Raw genomic sequence first — 21,881 nt, forward strand, 5'->3', positions numbered from 1 at the left:
AATCCACTGCTTCTGGAGAGGAGGGTGTGCCTAAAAGGTGAGCGATAGGAGGAGACGTGTTCATCGAATTTCTATCTCAGTATAAACAAACGGGCTCCTGTGTGGGTTACAGGTTTTGAGTTGACAGGTGGCTACACAGCTCCCCAGATGCACACAGTGGTGATACATAACCATGCTTAGAGAGTGGAGAAGATCTCTGTCACTAAAGCCTGGTTACCATTTCTGTCCAGTTGGCACCAGCTGGAGTCATTTGAGAAGAGAAACTCTTGTCTGAGAAAATAGTCCTCCACAATGCTGGCCTGGAGGCAAGTCCATCAGGCCTTCCCTAAATTAACGATTGATATGGGGAGGTCCAGACCACTGTGGGTGGTGCCACATCTGGGCAGGTAATCCTGGCTGATGTTAGAAAGCGGGCTGAGAAAACAATGAAGATGAAGCCAGGAAGCAGTGTTCTACTTGCTTCTGCTTCAGCTCCTGCCTCAAGGTCCCTGTCCTGAATTCCCTCAGTGATGGACTGGTGTAAAGCAAACCCTTTCCTCTCCAGATACTTCTGCCCGTGGTGCTTTATCGCCAACAACGGGAATCTAAGTATGATACTTTGCAAGCAGAAGGCCTGGAGTTCAATCCAAAGAATTCACATTTTTTTAAAAAGAAAAAGTCAAGCATAATAGTGCGGGGCTCATAATCTCAGCTCAGGGGAGGCAAAGACAGGTAGGTCCCTGGAGTTCACGATCTAGCATGGCTAATCGAATATTACATCTGCCTGAAAAACCCAAGGTATAAGTCTTCTGAAGAACAATGGCTTAGGTTGTCCTCTGATCTCCATTCCCATGGCCACATGTGCACATAGCTACCTGCAGAGACAAGAACACTTGCACTATATACAGACATCTACAACAATAATAAGATGTTTTTGCCTTTGTTTTTGTTTGCTATTGTCATGTTCAAGGAGCAGAAGGTAAAAGAAGAAAAGGAAGGAAAGGAAGAAACCAAGTCTGAACCGGAGAAGGCTGAGTATGTACCACCACAGGCATTCCCGTATGTCCAGGAACCTCTCGGCCTGGCCCCTGCTCTTTGGGACACTCTTACCTTGCAAAGGTGTCACATGACCCCGTCTCAGACCTATGTGAAAACCAGGACCTCACTTCCTATAGGGCCACCAGGATTACCCCCACCTAGGGTCTTTCTCCTCTTTCCATGGGCATTCCCTGTGTGTGATTCTCCCCTTCCAGAGGAAACCCCAGTGTCTCTATGAAAGGACTGATGTACGAAGCTTATATATGAATGTCCTGTTAAAGATGGGAAGAAACTAACATGGCAAAGTCATCTTAGTATGTTCTGTAGTGGCTTCTCTCTGAGCACTGTCTGAGGCCACATCAACAGAGATCTCTTAGAGGTTGTTAAAAGTGAAAGTTGCAGGCTGGAGAGGTAGGTTAACTAGTAAAGCTCTTGCTCCATAAGCTTGAGGACCTAGTTCGATCCCCACAGCCTACATCAAATCCTTGGTGTGAGGTACAGATTTGTAATCCCAGTACTGAGGAGGGGAAGACAGGCAGCTTGGGCTCCCTGGACAGCCATGTTAGCCTAATCAGAGAGCTATAGGCCAGTAAGAGACTTGGTTGGAAAAAGTATTTGGTGGACGGATACTGAAGAGCCACACCCAAGATTACCTCATGGCCTCCATGAGAACATATACGCACGCACGCACGCACACACACACACACACACACACACACACACACACACACACACACACACACATGAATTCGTCCACCCACTCACAAACACAGTGCAGATTCCTGAGCCCCATCCCACTGTATGCATGCTAGTGTGCATGCATACATTGTTGTTGTGGTATGGGCCTAGGGGTCTGCGTCTTCATGAGCACATCTGGTGTTGTGGAGCCCAATTATAAACACGGAGGTAGGTAAGAGAAATGCCCAACTCTCTCTCCACAATAGCTTTCCATCAGTAGTAGAAAACCCTTGTCTCCCTCCCACCCCAAACGTATGCAATCTCATGTCCAGCTAGAAAAGGCTATGAAGAACAGAAAACCATAGGTTCCTGTGTCATCACCGTTCTCACAGAACAGGCACTTTGCCGATCTCCCCTAATCACTTTTCTACTTCACTAGCCTGTTTTCATTGTCTTAGATCTGTTGGAAATATGGCCAGATAATTTAGAGTAGTAAACGTAGCACACGTGACAGGGTGCAGTTGACATGACGTTCTTACCTGCTGGGAAATACAGTGTTGGGCGTGAGCTGAGCTCAGCATCCGTGCCCTCACAAGAAGGAGTCTTACTTTCTTTACATGAAAAGCGTTTTTGATATGAACCCCTAGTTCTTCTGGGACTGAAGGGGTAAGTTAGCAGGTAAATGTGCTTCTTGCCAAGTCTGGAGACCTGAGTTTGATCCCCAGTATCCACATGGCAGAAGAAGATACCTAACCCTCTCTCTCACCTCAGCTTGTCCTCTGACCCTGCCCCCCCCCACGCATGTGTGTGCAAGTGCACACACAACATAGATGAGTAACTCTAATTCTTTTTTTTTCTTTTCCTTTTTTTCAGAGCTGGGGACCGAACCCAGGGCCTTGCGCTTGCTAGGCAAGCGCTCTACCACTGAGCTAAATCCCCAACCCTGAGTAACTCTAATTCTTAAAAGCTTACAAAACTTCTGGTTCTAATTCCATTGTTATCTGAGATTAATATAGCAATAAGATCATATTGTCTTAAATAAAATTAATGTATTTTTCTTAATAAAATTAAGTGAATATGATTACTAGTATCAGTGTATTAGTGTTATCAGTGTCTTTTATATGTGGAAAAAAAACAAAATGTACAGGACTCTGATTTTAAGTCTCAGGGGTTAGAGACTGTTAAAATTTGAATTATGGGCCAGCAAGAGGGCTCAGCAGGCAAGTGCACTTGTGCCAAACCTGAGGCCCTGAGTTCAGTCCCCAGATCTTTATTGTAGTGGTGAGAATCAACTCCTGCGTGTTGTCCTCTGACCTTCACTTGTGCACTAGGACATCTGACCCTGCATATGACAATGACCCTGTATATGACTGTGACCCTACCACAAATGGCTTAACAGCCCCCAATGGCATGCCTCCCCATACGTACACACAAATGGCATGCCCTGCCCCCAACACACACCCATAAAGATATGCCCTATCCCTCCCACTCACAAATTAAGCAATCACCTCTAGGCCTTTGGGAGGCTGGCCAGGAAAACCACACATCCAAGGATAGAGGAAGTCCAAGGCTAACTTGGGCAATTTAGTGAGACCCTGTCTCCAATTTAATGGTAAAAATAAAAGGGGGCTGGACTGGAACTTCATGGCAGATCACTTGCTGGGGCATGCACGAGGCCTTCCTTCCATCCATAATAAAAAGGAACTAAAGTGCGTTGAATAGGGGTTGGGGAGACAGGAGAAATGTCTTTGTTGTTGTGCCATTTTGTAATCAAATGTCTTACTATACAAGCAAAGATAATCTGCCAAATAGGGGCACAAAAAGCTTCCTGGCCTGGAAAAATGTCCTTTTGATTCGAAGTCCACAGAATTATTCATCTGTGGGGAGGGCAGGAAATCCTTTTCCTCAATCTAAAACCCAGAAGACTATGATTATTTGGGGTAGAACTCCGTTTGAGAGCTACAGAGAATGGCTCAGTTTCTAAAATGCTTGCCACGTGAATGCATAACCCTGAGTTTGATCCCCAAAACCCACATAAAAGGCTGGACAGAATGGCTTGCTCTTGTAATCCCAGCACTTGGGAGGTAGAGATGGTCAAATCCCCGGGAGTGGCTGGCCAGACAGCCTAGCCTAAAGGTGAAACAGTCCTAGACTCTCTCACAAGTAACTGTGAGTAGTACCCGAGGATGAAGGGCCCTCAAGGTCTCTATCTGGATCCCACATGTATATGCACATACATGCACATGCTAACACATGAACGTATGTGTACAGGCACAGAGGGCTTAGTTTCTAAACAGCTGTTGTGATTTATCTGCTCCCTTTGTATTTTGTGAAGTAGCTGTTTGGTCTTCGGGTCTTCGACATGGCTTCCTTTGCTTTTACAGGGGAGAGGATGGAGAAAAAGAAGAAAAAGCCAAAGATGATAAGGGTAAACAGAAGTTGAGGCAGCTTCATACACATCGATATGGGGAGCCTGAGGTCCCCGAGTCAGCATTCTGGAAGAAAATCATAGCCTACCAACAGAAGCTGCTGGTGAGACTTTTGGTACTGATTGGTTGTCCCTGGTTATGTGTAGCCATTGATCCCAAAAGCCCTTCTCCTACCCACATCTGAGAGTGCTCAAGTCCCTCGTGTACGAATAGTGGAATGTTTGAGTGTAAAGAGCACATATCCTTCCATATGTTTTCACCTATCTAGATTATTTACAACCTCTAACACAGTTTGAACGTTATGGAAATGTTTAGGGAATAATAGTCAGAGCAAAAAAGTCTATATCCATTTAGGACAAATTTTTTTCCAAGTGTTTTCTCTTTGCAACTGATTTGACACATGGAGGCTCTGCCTTCATAACCAGAGGGATAAGCAGATGTTTATCTATTCATTTTAGTGTATTGGGGTTCTTTAAACAGTTTGTCTTTATTTTGCGTGAACATGGGAATGTGTCCATACATTGATGTATACTGTGTGCATGAAAGTGCCTGGGGGAGCCAGAGAGGGCGTCTGATACCTGGAACTGAAGCTACAGACAGTTGTGAGCTACTATGTGGGTTCTGCAAACCAAACCTTGGTCCCCTGCATGGGCAGCCAGTTTGTTGATCCATCTCTGCAGCCCACTGTATTTGTGTTATGAGGCAAATGTCTATTTTTCTAGCTACTGCTCCTTCTACACAATTTACGATGCCTAACACTTCATGGCCTGCACACACCCTCCCATGGTTGGTACCTCCAAGGTCTCTACATACGTTCACACTGTCTTGACATCTTTTGACTGAACGACAGACACCACAGTAGCTCCAGAGTCTTCCTACAAATACCTTGGAATCCATCAGCCCAGAACCTAGTGAATCTACCATCCCACCTTTTACTAAAAAGAAACACGTATAAACTTATAGAAATAAAACATAAATGCATTTTATAAGTGTAAACCTAATGAGTCAGCTTTTCAGTGATGATAATTCAAAAGTTTTCTTTAGTGGCAGGTAAGAGAAAATGAAGAAACAAAAGAAAGAAGATAGTTCTTCGTAGGGTTTTACAGGAGTATTTCCCAAATCATGTGTTTTTTCTGTATTGTTTGCTGCAGAGTCCGTTGGACATAAAGGTTTCTGAGATAACTCTGTATAATTGTTAATTTGATGTGCATCTGTGGTTGTCATAGCAGCAGGTGTCTTTGTTTGTAGATGCTCTGGACGTTGGGTAGACTCTTCAGTCCTGTGGTTGCCGAGGAGCCTGTCTCTGTTGTTGCCTAAGGAAAACAACTGAGATGTCCTTTTATTTCTGCCTCTGGGTCCCTATGTTTCCCAGTTATATAACTCTTTCTCCATCTCTGCAGCTTTGGCCTCGGCTTGCCACTTTGCACACATCAGACCAGTCATGGCCATGGTGCCTGCCCCGTGCCCATAGATCTCTCCCTTCCATGTCTTTGTGACAGACCCCATACAAAAGCCATAGTTAGATAACTCAGTCTCTGTGACCTGTTTTATTACTTGCTGGGAGATACATATAACTGGCCCATTTTGAATATGTCATTCACTCCTAGTATAACCAGCCATGGCCGTTATGCCAGAATCCCACTGCAGGGCAAGGACCCCCACAGAGAAGGGTTATATCCATGGAGAGATTAGTGAGAGGCATTGTCGTTGCGGTTAGGCCTTATCATGTTAAAGCTCAGTCCATGTTCTAACAAACGGTAACTTCCAATGTAGCCTCTTCCTTTACATCCTCTTCCGCTGAGTTGCTTTGACTTCTTCCCATTCAATGTACCATACCCCCCAGTCACTTAGCGCTCAGTCACTAAGAGTCCTTTCTCTCTTACTTCTAGCATGGTACAGAAACAAACAAACGACTGAAAAAAAAAAACCCCTCAGTTCTTCTTTTAACATGCCTTGGAAAATTACCTGATTCCGTGTCCACAGTTACCATGGATGTCAACCCACTCATGTTACCTCGTTTTTGCAGCCATGCATACTACCCAGTCCCCATTGCTTCTACTGTTTCCACAGAGTAGTTTCTAAGTCATCATCTAGTTCTATCCTGTCCTCTTTAGCTCTCCAACAGCATCTTATCCCATCTAGAATGAAACAGCAGTCGTCACAGTGGCAGCATACAAAGTGTCGTATTAATTATTAGTAGCATATTAAAATGAATGACAGGCATTATCATAGATTCTCATAGCAAATGTAGGAGGCTGGTTCTGTTGTGCTCACATTACAGAAGAGACAAGATATGTTCCAGGAAGGATTAGGTCATTTACCACATTCTAAATCCAGGAAATGCTAGAACAGACTTCACATGGCCAAAAGTGTAGTCTTAGAGGTTGTAAATGGATTTAGAGATCATTGAATCGGTTTGGACAACTCAAATCCTCATCAGAAGCCTTTAGAACTCAGCTCCTGCTCCCCTGCCAGAGCTCACTTCTGAAGCACACACACACACACACACACACACACACACACACACACACACAAAACTACTCATTTTAATAATACCTCTGGAGACCAGAAGAGGGCATCAGAGCCCCCCCAAAATTAGAGTTACAGATAGTTGTGAACTTCTGTGTGGATGCTGGAAACTGAGCCCAGCTCTCAGCAAATTCACTTAACCCTTTCCCCAGCCCCACTATAAAGGCCCTGCCCATGCTATTCATGTCTCTAACATGCTATCCATGTCTCTTGCCTCCCCAAGGTGCTCAGTCTCACCTCCTGACATAAGCCTTTCCTAGTCATCCATTCCAAACTATCACTGCAGTCCCCAAACCCTCACCTAAGTATCAATGTGCCATTTGGAGTTCCTGAATGATAGCTGACCAAGGTATGGTTATTACTAGTTGTCTTCTCCTTGGCAGAAGAAACTCTGTCCTTCGCTGTGTGTCTCCAGCACCACGGACACAGCAGGCTCTCAGTCTGTAGGTTGGAGTAAATGAACAAATGGTTTGTTTCAAACGTTTGCACATTTCTGATCCCTTACCATGGGGCCTGTTCTTAACTCTTTCTCTCTTCAGAACTATTTTGCTCGCAACTTTTACAACATGAGAATGCTGGCCCTGTTTGTCGCCTTCGCCATCAATTTCATCCTGCTCTTCTACAAGGTACATGTGTGCGCTCTGGTGGGTTAAAGACCATTATAAGTGTCAAAAGTGACTGATACCAGTGGATAGATTCCCTGTGAGCTGCAAGTGAGCACATTATACTGAGTCTAAACTGCATCTGCACAAAAGAGACTAACCAAAGCCCAGTCCCACTACAGATGCCACCGAAAACGGTGCATGCACTCCTGGCACGTGAGTAGGAGGGACCTCAGCTGGCCGGGACCGAGAAGGTGGGGTGTTACAGAGAGTGTACCCCAGTGTTTCTAGGACAATTCAGCTGGATTTCTTACTTGTTATGATATATGATGCTTGGCTGTGACAGAACCTTTCTTACATGACATTATTTGGCTAACTGAGAAGAAAAGTACCTGGTGTTTTCTGCACAATTTGGATTCCTTATAACTCTTTACTGGATTAGCATGAACTTGAAAAAATAACAATTAGGGGTGTGTGTGTGTGTGTGTGTGTGTGTGTGTGTGTGTGTGTGTGTGTGTGTGCTCACACGCACACAAGTATGTCATGGTGTGCATGCGGAGGTCAGAGAACACCTGACAAGAGTCTATTTCTTCCTTCCATCATGTCATTTCTGGAGAATGGGACTTAGGTCATCAAACTTGGCAGCAAGTCCAATTTCCTACCAAATTCTCTCTCCAGCAACCCCCTAGCATAAACTTTAGATGCGTATTTATTAATCGTGATCGCTGTTGGAAAAGCTGTCTCTTTATACTTTCCCCGATAGTCTTTCCATGATACCATCCTGTTCTGACTTCACATCCAACTGTCTGCAGAGGTCGTGTTTCAGTTCCTTTCTGCTCGTGGCGATGTGGCACGCGGAGAACTGACCGTATTTTAAATGGTTTGAATCAGGTCTCCACTTCTTCTGTGGTTGAAGGAAAGGAGCTGCCTACCCGAACTTCCAGCGATGCCGCTAAAGTGACCACCAGCCTGGACAGCAGCCCCCACAGAATCATTGCGGTTCACTACGTCCTGGAGGAGAGTAGCGGCTACATGGAACCCACCCTGCGCATCCTAGCCATCCTCCACACCATCATCTCCTTCTTCTGCATCATCGGATACTACTGCCTGAAAGTAAGTCCCCGGGTTCCTGTGTGTTTAGAGGGTCTGTCTGTAGTTTGGACTTCTGGGGATTCTGGTGCCGAGGTGGAATTTCCGAGTGTGGCATTTTGTTTGGGATGCTCTTGGGATCCACACCACTGGGGCAGAAGGGAGAAGCAAGCTGGGGTAAGGGGAAATAACGGGCTAAGGGCAGGAGAGTAAAATGTGGTCATAGGCATCCATCTCCAACAGTAGGATGAGAAAACCTGACCTCTCTGAGTTTCCACTGATCAGTCTTTGATTTCAAGTATGCTTTTGCCTCCTGATAATTATTTATACAGTCAACCTGTTCAAGTACAACTTGACCACACAAAGGTGAGCCACCCTCCCCACCCCCACAGTCTCTCACAGTTAAATACTCGTAAAGCGCGACTGTTCTGTTGTTAGGCACAGATCTCTCAACATCCAGAAGACTCACAATCCCTGCTCTTTTATCCAGAAAATAAGTTGCCTTTGTGCAGAGGCCAGGGGTAACAGTAAGCCTTGGTGAATAGAAATTGAGATGGCAATATAGTCTCTGTGAGTGCTTGAGGATGTCCTCACCTGCACAAATATATCTATTTTTTATTTCACTGCCTTAAGCCTCTGGCTATGAAGTCTCATAAGATAGCTGAAAAGCTGGGGCTTAGAATAAAAACTAGTGTGTGAAATATAGGGATCTTTTCTACCTCTTGTTCCCCTCTTCTCATGGGGATAAATATTTCTAGATACTTCCTTGGCGTCACTACCTCCCGCTATGCTTGCATAGACCCTGTCCACCTGAAAAGGGAATCATCTGCAGATGACAGGGATACCTTGTTTTATTCATCAAGACTTTTGCCAGTTGTCTTAGTCAGGGTTTCTATTCCTGCACACAACACCATGACCAAGAAGCAAGTTGGGAAGGAAAGGGTTTACTCAGCTTTCACTTCCACATTGCTGTTCATCACCAAAGGAAGTCGGGACTGGACTGGACAGGGTAGGAACCTGGAGGCAGGAGCTGATGCAGAGGTCATGGAGGGGTGCTGCTTACTGGCTTGCTTCCCCTGGCTTGATCAGCTTGCCTTCTTGTAGAACCCAGGACCACCAGCCCAGGGATGGCACCACCCACAATGGGCTAGGCCCTCTCACCCTTGATCATTAATTGAGAAAATGTCTGACAGCTGGATCTCACGGAGGCATTTCCTCAAGGGAGGCTCCTTTCTCTGTGCTAACTCCAGCTTCTGTCAAGTTGACACACAAAACCAGCCAGCACACCAATGTTAAATTGGTGAATTTACCTCTATATAATATATACATGCTGTGCACAGAGTTACTCAAGAGATTAAAAAAACATGCATTTGGAGATGTAAGTTTTTTCACATCTGTTCATAATATATTTAAATTTATATTGAGTATTTTGTAGTCGCCTGTCTCTTTTAGAACTTAGAATGCTTTCAATAACCTAATCATACACTAACCCTCGTGTCTTTAAAGCATATGAACGTGTATGTGTACTGCCTTCCCCCAGACCTTCTAAATGCTTCTTTTCTCCTGAATGTAATTGATTGATTTTCACTGAAGTTTTTGCCTGCCTTCAATTTCAAGAGCTGTTTTGTAAAGATAGTGACTGTGAGACATGACAGTCCAGCTAAACAAATGTCGGCATGCTGATTCCCACCCGCAGGTCCCCTTGGTTATTTTTAAGCGAGAGAAGGAAGTGGCACGGAAGTTGGAGTTTGATGGGCTTTACATTACGGAGCAGCCATCGGAAGACGATATCAAAGGCCAGTGGGACAGACTGGTGATCAACACACAGTGAGTGAAGGATTATAAGAAGCATTTCTGGGCTCAGGGATTTCAAGATGTTTAAAGAAATTCTCTGCTAGTGTTTCTGAAGGTTTGTTAAAAGTTCAGCCCAAGCGAGTAATGGTTATGTATTCAGCCAAGAAAATCAAAAGACTAAGAACTCTGAGAAGCCTAATGGATGCTGTAGTTTCTGCCCCTCTGGTCTGACTCTCTTAATCAAACAGTGCTTGGAGGCTATTTCCACAGTGCTGATGGGACTACACAGCCATTACCCAGTGTTCAAGGGAGTGCGACACTAGGCTCATGCCCCACAGTGCAGCACAGTCTCATCCGAATGCAGAGGAAGCAGAAACTAGTCATCAAGGAAAGCGGTGTAGCATCTAAGGCAAACATTGAATCTGCAGTGCTAATGTGCCCGAACTTCCAGAGGACATCACCCACCAGCCTCGCATGAACCTAGCAAATGTTACAGTGTGATGTCACTCACATATAAATCCATCCCAACTTATACCTTCTATAAAAACAAGTTATTGGCAATGTATTTTTGAGTGTTTATACTCCACAAGGATCAAATCTGCTGGGTTTATTTACTCTTTACTTTTTATCGCGCTGAGGATAACCCAAGGCCTCACCCATGCTCTGTAAATATTCTGCTGATTCTATGTCCCCAGCCCTGGAATTGCTGATTCTTAAGTTACCATTTCTAGTAGGCTCCAAGTTTTCCAGTGGGCAATAAGACTCTGACTTCATAGCAACACAGTGATAGGTCTCTAGTCTACTAGTTTACTCCTTTTTGGAGTGGGGGGACTTAAACCCAGGGCCTTGAGCATGCTAGACAAAGCACTCTAAGCCACCACCCAAGCCACAGTTCCTAAACATTCTAAGTTTAAAAATAAATGACAAGAATATATATATCACTCATAAACAAATGATAAATATAATATTATGCCTTGTAAATAAATGATTATATTAACATATCATTGCATATCCTTTTAATGTGATCTACCTATTTGTATGTTTATATGTTATTACTTAAAATGATATTTAGTATACTTAAATGATTTAGAAAAAAATATGAACAGAGTGGTTGACGATATAGAAAACGTATAACCAGAGTGGTTATGTGATTCGTTGTACTACTAGTAGGTTTCAGGATATCTGAATGGATATTATTTTCCATATTTTATTTATTTCAAATTATGTGTCATTCGTCATTTTAAAAAGTAATACTATTCTTACCTCTCTGCTTTTGTATCTTTTGAATCTTTTAGGTCATTTCCCAATAACTACTGGGATAAATTTGTTAAAAGAAAGGTAATATTTCTAAGAGGGAATGAATTCCCATTTTTTTTCTTTTTTCTTTTTTTTAAGGGTGCTTCGGGCTCTATTGTGATGTGTTTTGGATGGAGAATGGGATGTGACGTGTGTTCCAATTGCTTGCTTGCTGTTGCTATTTCCAGGCAGCGAGAGAATCAAATAGGGACATTCAAAAGAGCATCTGAGAAATCCATACTCTTTTGCCCCCAGATCGACAGCCCTTGCTTCCCTTGCCTGTCCTGCCTTAGGGAACAGTGACAAGAATCAGTAAGAATGTTGCCCCGTGTGGGCTGCAGGCCCGTGGGCTTTGTCTGTTGGTTTGTTTGGTTTGTTTTCTGTCTTACAACTTTAAAGACCTTAAAAAAAATAAACAAACTGATTCTAATTGTACTGGAGTATGGCGGGGAGAACAGAGCGAACAGTGGTCTTGTTTCAGCCACAACCCTGCCTGCTCAGCCCTGCCTGCTCAGCCCTGCCTGCTCAGCTCTGCTCAGAGGCTGGGCTATCCCTGCGCACCCTACCGCACAGGTTCAAGGTGGCTCCACACGGTTCAGTTAAAATACTGCATGCAAAAGTGTTTGTGTGCTGAGAGCTGCTGCTTGGGAATCCCTTTTTCTTTTTTTTTTCTTTTTTTTTCTTTTCTTGCTGATTCTCGGTCTCCCTCCCCTTCTCCCTCTCCCTTCCCCTTCCCTCTTCCCCCCCTCTCTAATGCAGTTTTGAGAGAAGTTTTCAGACTGTAGCCGAAATTAACCTGGAACTCACCAGGCAGCCCAGGTTAGCTTCATTCACACTGTAGTCTCAGCTTCCTGAGAATGCTGGGATTGCAGGCACCCCCTCACCCTGATACCTCTTCCCCCACCATCCACCCCACCCCCACCCAGCCTCCTCCAGGTGCCCTGCTGATTCTTTGAGCTGCTCAGCTCACCCACTGTCTCCTGGTGAATGCCAGCTCCGTGTACTGGCACAGGTGCACCTGTCCTGGGAAGAGATATTTTGTGTCTTTATCAATTCTGGGCTGCTTCAACTCCTTGGTTGTCAAGGAAACGGAGTCTTACCACTTGATGCAGAGATGGCTCATACACCAAGAATTTAAATGTAACTGAAGTGTAATCAAGCACAGTGTGTGTGTGTGTGTGTGTGTGTGTGTGTGTGTGGTGTGTGGTGTGTGTGGTGTGTGTGGTGTGCTTGTGTGTGTGAGTGTGTGTGTGGTGTGTGTGTGTGGTGTGCATGTGTGTGGTGTGTATGTGTGTGGTGTGTATGTGTGTGGTGTGTGTATGTGTGTGGTGTTTGTGTGGTGTGTGTGTAGTGTGCATGTGTGTGTGTGTGTACGGTGTGTGTGTGGTGTGAGTGTGTGAGTGTGTGTGTGGTGTGTGTATTTGTGTGTGTGTGGTGTGTGGTGTGTGTGTGTGTATGTAGTGTTATGTGTGTGTGTGTGGTGTGTGTATGTGTGTGTGTGTGGTGTGGTGTGTGTCTGTGTGTGTATGTAGTGTTATGTGTGTGTGTGTGGTGTGTGTATGTGTGTGTGTGTGTGGTGTGTGTCTGTGTGTGTGGTGTGTGTGTGGTGTGTGTATGTAGTGTGTATGTGTGTGTGTGGTGTGTGTACGGTGTGTGTGTAGTGTGAGTGTGTGAGTGTGTGTGTGGTGTGTGTCTGTGTGTGTGTGTATGTAGTGTTATGTGTGTGTGTGGTATGTGTATGTGTGTGTGTGTGGTGTGTGTCTGTGTGTGTATGTAGTGTTATGTGTATGTGTGTGGTATGTGTATGTGTGTGTGTGTGGTATGTGTCTGTGTGTGTGTATGTAGTGTTATGTGTGTGTGTGGTGTGTGTCTGTGTGTGTGTGGTGTGTGTCTGTGTGTGTGTGGTGTGTGTCTGTGTGTGTGTGTGGTGTGTGTCTGTGTGTGTGTGTGGTGTGTGTCTGTGTGTGTGGTGTGTGTGTGGTGTGTGTATGTAGTGTGTATGTGTGTGTGTGTGGTGTGTGTGTATGTGTGTGTGGTGTGTGTGTGTGGTGTGTGTATGTAGTGTGTATGTGTGTGTGTGTGGTGTGTGTGTGGTGTGTGTATGTAGTGTGTATGTGTGTGTGTGTAGTGTGTGTGTGTATGTGTGTGTGTGTGTGGTGTGTGTCTGTGTGTGTGTATGTAGTGTTATGTGTGTGTGTGTGGTGTGTGTCTGTGTGTGTGTGGTGTGTGTCTGTGTGTGTGTGTGTGGTGTGTGTCTGGGTGTGTGTCCCTACTTGGTGGTGGAAAGAGTCTGGGATTGCTGATATCTTTGTACATTTTTGTTACCTTGTGAATCGTTAGTTTGAGTTTATTATACTAATACATAAATGCCTATCAAAATTAAACCAGAGTTTTCAACTATTCTAAAATAATTTTAAATGGGCAATTTGAATATCTTATATCTACGTAGTTTTTAGAATGGTATAAAAAGGGAGTTTCTAAAATATAAAACCAAAAGTGTTTCCAGAAAAAAATAAAACCTTCTACATTTACGTTAAATAACAGCAAGGCCAGGACTAGAGCAATGACACAGTTTAAGTGTTTGCTGTGTGACATGAGGACCTGAGTTTGTAGCCCCAGCACTCACACGAACTGGCCCAGTGCGTGCTTGAAATCCAAGCCTCAGGCAGGGCGTAGCTCTGAGCATCAGGAGGACTCACTGGCCCTTTAGCCTCACAGGAATGAGCTCCAGGTTCAGTGAGAGACCAGGCCGGAAAGGGAATAAAGAAACCATCTGACACTGATCTCTGGCCTTCACACACACCCTCAGATGTGCACGCACACACATGCACACATGCACACACAAATAAGAAAGCAGGGAAGGGGAGAGAAGAGGAGCCCCTGGCTCCTGGCTCCTCCGCTGCAGTACCTGCTGTGTCCTCTAGGGTGAAGAGCGAGCCGGGGCATGCTCTGTAGAGACGGGCCGTCACACGCCCTCTTCAACCCTGAGAAAAAGTACACAGCAGATTGGCTTAGTCAGCCTGAAAGGCCTGTGCTCTTAGTCATGTTAACCGCCACTTGGCTTTAATGCTTTTTTTTTTTTTAACTTAACCTGTTTTGCGCATGTTGAGAGACCCCGTCCTTCCTGGGTTCCCTCTATCTGCTCTTGTCTTTCCTTCTCCCCGTGTCCTCTTGCCTTCCCACCTGGTCTCCTGGGCACACTATCTTTTGCTTGCTTTCCTCCTGTCCCTCCTGCTATTAATGGTCTACTCTGTTTTTCTTTCCTCAATCTCCCCATTCCTTCCATTTTGGCTGTTCCTTGGTACCATTACACATGGATTTAGGCCTGGGAGAAGCACATCACAGAGCTGGACATGCTGGGATTTATGCTGAGCTGCGAGCCATGTCCAAGTACCAGGCACTCGCTTTCTCTCTCTGTCTCTCTCTCTCTGTTTCTCTCTCTCTCTTTGTGTGTATGTATGTGTGTGTATGTGTGTGTGTGTATGTACATGTGTGTATACATGTGTGTGTGTGTACATGTGTGTGTGTGTGTTTGGGTACACGGGTGTGTGTGAGGATGTGTGTACATATGTGTGGATGGGTGTAGAAGCTAAGGTCAGCTTTGGCTACTGTTTCTCAGGAAAAGTCCATCCTATTTGGAGACATGGACTTTCCCTTTGTCCTGAGACTCACCAGTTAAGCTCAGCTTGTTGGACAGCGAGTCTCATGGGTCCCTTTTCTCTGCTTTCCCAGTGGTGGCGTTATACCCACCTTCTACTGGCCTCAGCTTTGTACATGGCTCTTCATCAACTGAGCTAACTCCTCAGTTTCTTAACCTGTACAATGGGATGACAACACTAATGCTCACCTGGTAACATCCTGCCAGACACCTGAGATAAGCAAGAAAGGTAGAGACCATGACAGTCACAAAAGTTCTGAAAAAATTCCTGGTAAAAGAACGCCCCTCTCCCCCCATCATCTCGTTCTCATACATCACCGCAGTCTTTCCTGTGCCTCCTGTACTAAAAGGGGCATCTCACTCTTCAGGGCTGAGTTAGTCCAAGTGCTGTAGATTTTCTTAGAACTTCAATAGCACGATCCCAGAAGATGGACTATAAACTAGAAGGCTGTTTTCCATGCCATCAAGCGAATGTACAACAACAACAACAAAAAAAATTACTCTGGCATACTTGAATAGGTGGCACTACTATTAAGGCCAATGACATACTTCTTCCTTGACCATAGGTAATGGATAAATATGGAGAGTTTTATGGGACAGACAGAATCAGCGAGTTACTGGGCATGGATAAGGCTGCACTGGATTTCAGCGATGCAAGAGAGAAGAAGAAGCCCAAGAAGGACAGTTCCTTGTCTGCTGTGTGAGTGACACTTCTGCCCTACTCGGGATGGGGTCAAGGGACACATTTTGGACTAGCTCGTTGATTTCCCTTCCCTCCCTTAGGAGAGCACAAGTTCCAAGACAAAGTTGTCATTCATACTTCTGGGTTTCTATTACAGTGATGAACCACCATGACTGAAAAGCGAGTTAGGAAGGAAAGGGTTATTTGGCTTACACTTCCACAGCATAGCTCATCAATCAAAGGAAGTCAGGAGAGGAACCCAAAGAACATAGGAGCCTGGAGGCAGAAGGCAGAAGCTGCTGTAGAGGCCATGGAGGGGTGGTGCTCACTGGCTTCCTCCTCATGACTTACTCAGCCTGCTTTCTTATAGAACTCAGCACCACTGGCCCCAAGGATGGTATGACCAACCATGTACTGGGCTCTCCTACATCTCTGTCACCAAGAAAGTGCCCCACAGCCAGATCTTATAAAGGCATTTTCTCATTTGAGGTTCCCTCCTTTCAGATGACTGTAACTTGGGTCAAGTTGACATCGAACTAGCCAGGACCTGGGTATTTGAAGCTTTGGGATGGAGGGATATTTTCCTAATGTATTATTGTCATTGTTGTTGTTCATTTCTCTTTGAGACAGAGTCAGGTCATGTAGCCCAGGCTGACCTGAAATTCATTATATATTAGTTCAGGTAGACCTGGAACTGACTGATAGCTCCCTGGCCTCATCTTACCATCTCCCTGCTCTAGCCTCTAGAGTATTCCAGGTGTGGCTCCTATTATCAACATTTAAAGATTCCTTCCTAGATAGATAGATAGATAGATAGATAGATAGATAGATAGATAGATGGATGGATGGATGGATGGATGGATGGATAGATAGATAGATAGATAGATAGATAGATAGATAGATAGATAGAGATAGAGAGACTATCAGTGTACCAGAACACCATGTTACTCTCTTATCTGAAATTTTACTTTAAAATGAAGTACTGTTTAAATGGCACTCTTGTGAAATAATGCCATTGACTAAGATAAATGAGTTGGATCAAGCTCCCTGGAGACTGCGGCAGTTTTTCCCCGCCCTCTGTCAGACACCTATGCCCACGATGTGGAGGGTCAGTGTATGCCTGTGCTCCTGCCTACTTGGCAGATGTGACCAGCTAGATATCTGCAAGCAAGTCCAGCATGCTTTCTTCACCTAGGTGACATTTTACTGTCTGGGCACTTTCTTGTTTTAGAGAAGAGCTATGGTTACTTTTTCTCAGGAAATTAGCTTTTCTTGGTTTTTGTGTTTGCTTGTTTGCACTGCAGCAACAGGTATCAAACCCAGGGCCTCATGTTTAACTTGTGAGGCAAGTGCTGCCCCGCTGAGCTATGTCCCTAGCCCAGCATGGCTGGTCTGAATATTTGTTTAGCTTTGGTGATGGCTAGAGACAAGGCCTAGCAGGTAAAGGTATTTACTGCCAACCCTGAGGACCTGAGTTCCATCCCCAGATTCCACAATGAGAGGAGAGAGTCTCCTATACAAGTTGTTCTCTAACTCACACGCAGATGGTACATGTTCTCTAACTCACACGCAGATGGTACATGTACTTGCACATATACACAGCATGCATATACACACACATAAGTATAACAAAATTTTAGTTGGCAAAACCTTTCATTGTCTTATATAATACATATTTTCAAGACGGGCTGCTGGCAAAGAGCAAGAATAGTCTTATGTTGTTGTCACTGTTAAATATGGATAATGAAATCTGAATGAAGATCCAGTAAGGAACATACAAGATCAGAAAAAAAAGAGTTCTGTGTTCTGTGTCTCAACTGAAACATTTAGCAGTTTAGCAGGATTCTGTGTGCTTGCCACCTTGATGTGTCCACCATAGTGGTTATTCACTTGCCTATAAACTTTTTATCATCGCAAGGCCCATTTGTCAACAGTTCATCAATACTTACAGCATTTAACCATCCATGCAACTTGATAAGCGCACGTTTAAATAAGCGGTTCACCTCCTCCCCGTGGTAAGAAAGGCTGAGTGCTTCCATGTTTGTGGGATTTTGGAGAGTGGGTAGGACAGACAAGCTTATATCTTAGGATCTTCAAGCAACCTCTCACCCACCCACTACCCACCCTTCTCTGTCTCTGTCTCTGTCTCTGTCTCTTCTCTCTCTCTCTCTGTCTCTCTCTCTGTCTCTCTCTCTGTCTCTCTCTGTCTCTCTCCTTCTCCCTCTCTCCCTCTCTCTCTATTTTATAGGATTTTCTTAGATCAAGGCCTGTTTCCAGGGGAGCCTGAGTCTTGATTAGCTGCCTCAATCAGCCTGGGCCACCCCTGGGCACGGGGGTCCACTCCACCCAGCATGGATACCGCCTGTTTAGAGACAAGTTTTGGGCACATCCAAAAAGAAACACTTATTAGTGACAGTAGCAGTGAGGCTGCCACCCAGGCGTGTGGTTGATAGGAAATAACCATAAAAGAAAAGCTTCAGGCTTCAAGAAACTACAATGTAAAATTCAGAACGTCCTGAATTCTGAAACCTTCATTTTGCTTTAGATCATTTCCTATGGAAAGTCAGGCTACTTTCATGCAGATTGTCAAGTCCCTCTCCTTTCTAAAGCCTTTCCTACTCAGGAAAAAATGTCAAAGCCTACTGATGGGCTGCTTATGGAAGGGCCCTGTGTTAATGAAACTCATTACAACACAAAGATAAAGTTTTGCATGGAGAAGGGGAAAAACTACAGCCTTGGTCTGTCAGCGCATGGGAACCTGAAGCCAGGGTAGCGGAACCTAAATGGTTAAGAAGAGAGTGGGCAGAAAAGCAACATCTGCCTCAGAAAAAGAAAGATATAAGACCAAGAAATCCTTCTAGGAAAAACAAAACAGAGAAAGAAGAGAACAAGAACAGACTCTTACCCCATCTGCTTTATGTAGCAAACTGCTGGTTCTCACACCTCAAATTTCAGATTGGCCTCTTTAAAGACAATAATTTTAAAAGATAAGTCATTAGACAGAAATCTTAAGTGTAGAGAGGCCCCTTTGAGAACCACCCCTGTCACAGCAGACTGTGTCTGCTCATCTCCCAGCTAAACCTGGAGCTGGGGCTTTACATCTAAGGTTGACAAAGTTATGTCTAACCCCAAATTGGTGCCAAATTCTGGGGGAAAAAATAATGCCTTTTATAACATGCACTTCTAACATTTCAAAGCTCTCGTGAGTGTTCAAAGCTAAAGTTTACCAGGGAGATGGCTCCCGAGTTAAAACACTCCCAAGTACAAGTATGAGGACCTGAGTTCGGATCTCAAGCACTCACCAAGAGCCAGGCATGGACGAGCATATTTGTAAAGTTCTCAAGTTTCAAAGCTCACATTTATTCACTTGACACAGATTGGCTGAGAGACATGTAGCTTGTGGGGAGGTGCCTGGGGATGAGCAGGGCACAAATCAGTGGTGGAGGCCCCAGGCAGGTGCAGCATTAGCAGCAGCTAAGAGTCAGACAGGCTAGAAGTGATTGTAGAAGGAGGGTCTAGAGTCCCTTAGGAAGCAGGGCAAGGCTAAATCCTGTCTGAAGGGAAATGGAGAGAGTTGGCAGGTGACTGCAAAGGAGGCAAAGGAGGTCAGGACTGCAGCTCAGTGGGAGAGCATTCACAGAGCCAGTGTAAGGTCCTGGGAATGAGCCCCAGCACTGCAAAGAGAAATCAAGAAAAGAAGGAGCAGTGCTCTTGTTTCTAAATGTTAGCTGTAAAAAAGATATATGTGTGTATGAGGTTTTCATTTGAATCAGAAACCCTTCTACTGAAATGCAATGAAGAGTGGACACAGAGCTCAGGAGACAGCTCCCTGGTATAAGCACTCAAGGTACAAGCAAGGACCAGGGTTCGAATCTCAGGCACCCACCTAGAGTCAAGCATAGATGAGCATATCTGTAATCACACACACACACACACACACACACACACACACACACACACACACACAGACACACACACTACACACTACACACTACACACATATACAAGACACCACACACACAGACACATACACATACACCCCGTACACACACCCCATATATATATATATACACAAACACCACACACATATACACATACACATACACCCCATATATACGCACTACACACATATACACACACATACACCCCATAAACACATATACACTACATACATATACACATACATACACCCCATACATACACACTACACACATATACACATACACCCCATACATATACACTAAACACATATACAACACAACACATACACCCATACTACACATATACACCACACATGCATACACATACACCCATATATACACACCACACATACATGGCACACACATCACACACATACACACCACACACACATACACCCCATACACACATATCACACACACATATACACACACACATGCACTCCATACACACACACCACACACACGTATACACACACTACACACACATACACACACATATACCCTATACACACACTACACATATGCACATACACCACATATACATACACATACACACCATACACGCACATACATACATACATACCATATACATACCATATACACACATACACACATATTAAATTCATAAATATATAAATAAATGCTGATGATAGTTTTAAATTACCGAAGAAGAGATGGTACCATTTTGTTTCCTTTCCCATGATTCTTTTAGAGGTCACCACACGTCAACCATTACCAAAAGTTGTCTCTGTGCCTCACTGTTTAATTTTCACACTGTCTATCCTTGCTCATAATAGGAGCAGGCCCACAAGCATACATCTTCTTTTAATGTGAATGTCCACACTCTCTTCTGTCATTCCAGATTGAACTCTATTGACGTGAAGTACCAGATGTGGAAACTTGGAGTCGTGTTCACAGACAATGTAAGCCTCCTTCACTCTCATTGCCCGAGACTGTAGAGCTCTTGCAGATAGAGGGAGGTTATGTCAAGAAGTTACACAGATAACAGTGTAGATAATAATCATGGTTTCTGAAAAGAGACCCAAGCACAGACATTGTTACCACCCTATCTTACACATTAATATAAGAAAAACCTACCAGTTTATATGGATTTCCACTTACGTTTCAGTGGGACCATAGACTTCAGAGGATTTGTAGGCATTTATAACACACCTAAATAAAAATAGAAAAAATGGTTTTACTAGGAAGAGGATGCATGGGAGGAGGATGTAAAAACTAGTCATGGAGAGTTTGAAGAGGCAGTTGGAGAAACAAGGTATTTCTGGGATTGCCATAATAAAATATATGACCTTATATATATATTAGAAACTAATACATTTTAAAAAATAGTTGTGCTTGCTTTTCCCCAAAATTGAGTACATTAAACCATTATATTCCTTTTCTTGATTTTTTTTTCATCAAAACCCGTTAGACAGTAAACATATGGCCTGGGTATATATGTCAATGTGATTGAATATAGTCAACCATTACCAAAAGTTGTCTCTGTGCCTCACTGTTTAATTTTCACACTGGCTCTTACAGTGAATGTTTCATTTTCCTAGTCTTTAAGTCTGTGACAGCAAGCCAGCTCTCTTCCCTCCATCCCCACCCTTCTACCCAACCATCCAAGGTACTCCTGATAGCTTCAAAACTCATTTCATAAGTTCCACTCAGAGCTGTCAACTGTTAGTATAATACCACTTTGCAACTACTTTCTCATCCAATGGTGGAAAATTTCTCAGTGAGCAGAAGCCACCCAACTCCTGCTTCCATAGCCATCTCACACTCAGATAGTAAGCCTGCCCTGACTGGGGCACACTGGGGGAGGGGAGGCTTTCTCCAAACCACAGTCCTTGCATAACCCTTTTTTGCCCAATTGAGTCAGACTTTCATATTTTCATTTCTGTGTAATTTACTGCCATCCGAGAAGTTGGGTGTGAGTTAATCCTGAAGGCATCCTGGAGGAGTTCCTTTAAACATCTTTAAGAGACCTGTTAGGCTGTCAGTCCCCTGCAGCTTTATGGCTTCTGTTTGGCCAGTCACTTCTCTCATGTTGTCTGGTCTTCAGTGGTTTGGTTGGTCTCTGAAAGCAACAAGGGTGATCAGATGAAAGATGGGATTCCCAGA

The 21,881-nt window shown here is 44.3% G+C and overlaps 1 protein-coding gene across 4 annotated transcripts in view; it reads left to right on the plus strand.

Moving 5' to 3' along the window:
* The window catches only part of Ryr2 (ryanodine receptor 2), a 593,362-nt gene that overhangs the window by 555,349 nt on the left and 16,132 nt on the right, over positions 1-21,881 (plus strand). For all 4 annotated transcript variants that reach the window (XM_087591546.1, NM_032078.3, NM_001191043.3 and 1 more), the window contains 8 exon segments: positions 950-1,014; positions 4,080-4,227; positions 7,193-7,279; positions 8,147-8,368; positions 10,041-10,171; positions 11,434-11,476; positions 15,659-15,792; positions 20,617-20,677. In XM_087591546.1, the coding sequence (XP_087447672.1) occupies positions 950-1,014; positions 4,080-4,227; positions 7,193-7,279; positions 8,147-8,368; positions 10,041-10,171; positions 11,434-11,476; positions 15,659-15,792; positions 20,617-20,677 (891 nt within the window).

The sequence above is a fragment of the Rattus norvegicus genome, chromosome 17 (assembly GCF_021556685.1).
Source record: "Rattus norvegicus strain SHRSP/BbbUtx chromosome 17, alternate assembly SHRSP_T2T, whole genome shotgun sequence".
NCBI lineage: Eukaryota > Metazoa > Chordata > Mammalia > Rodentia > Muridae > Rattus > Rattus norvegicus.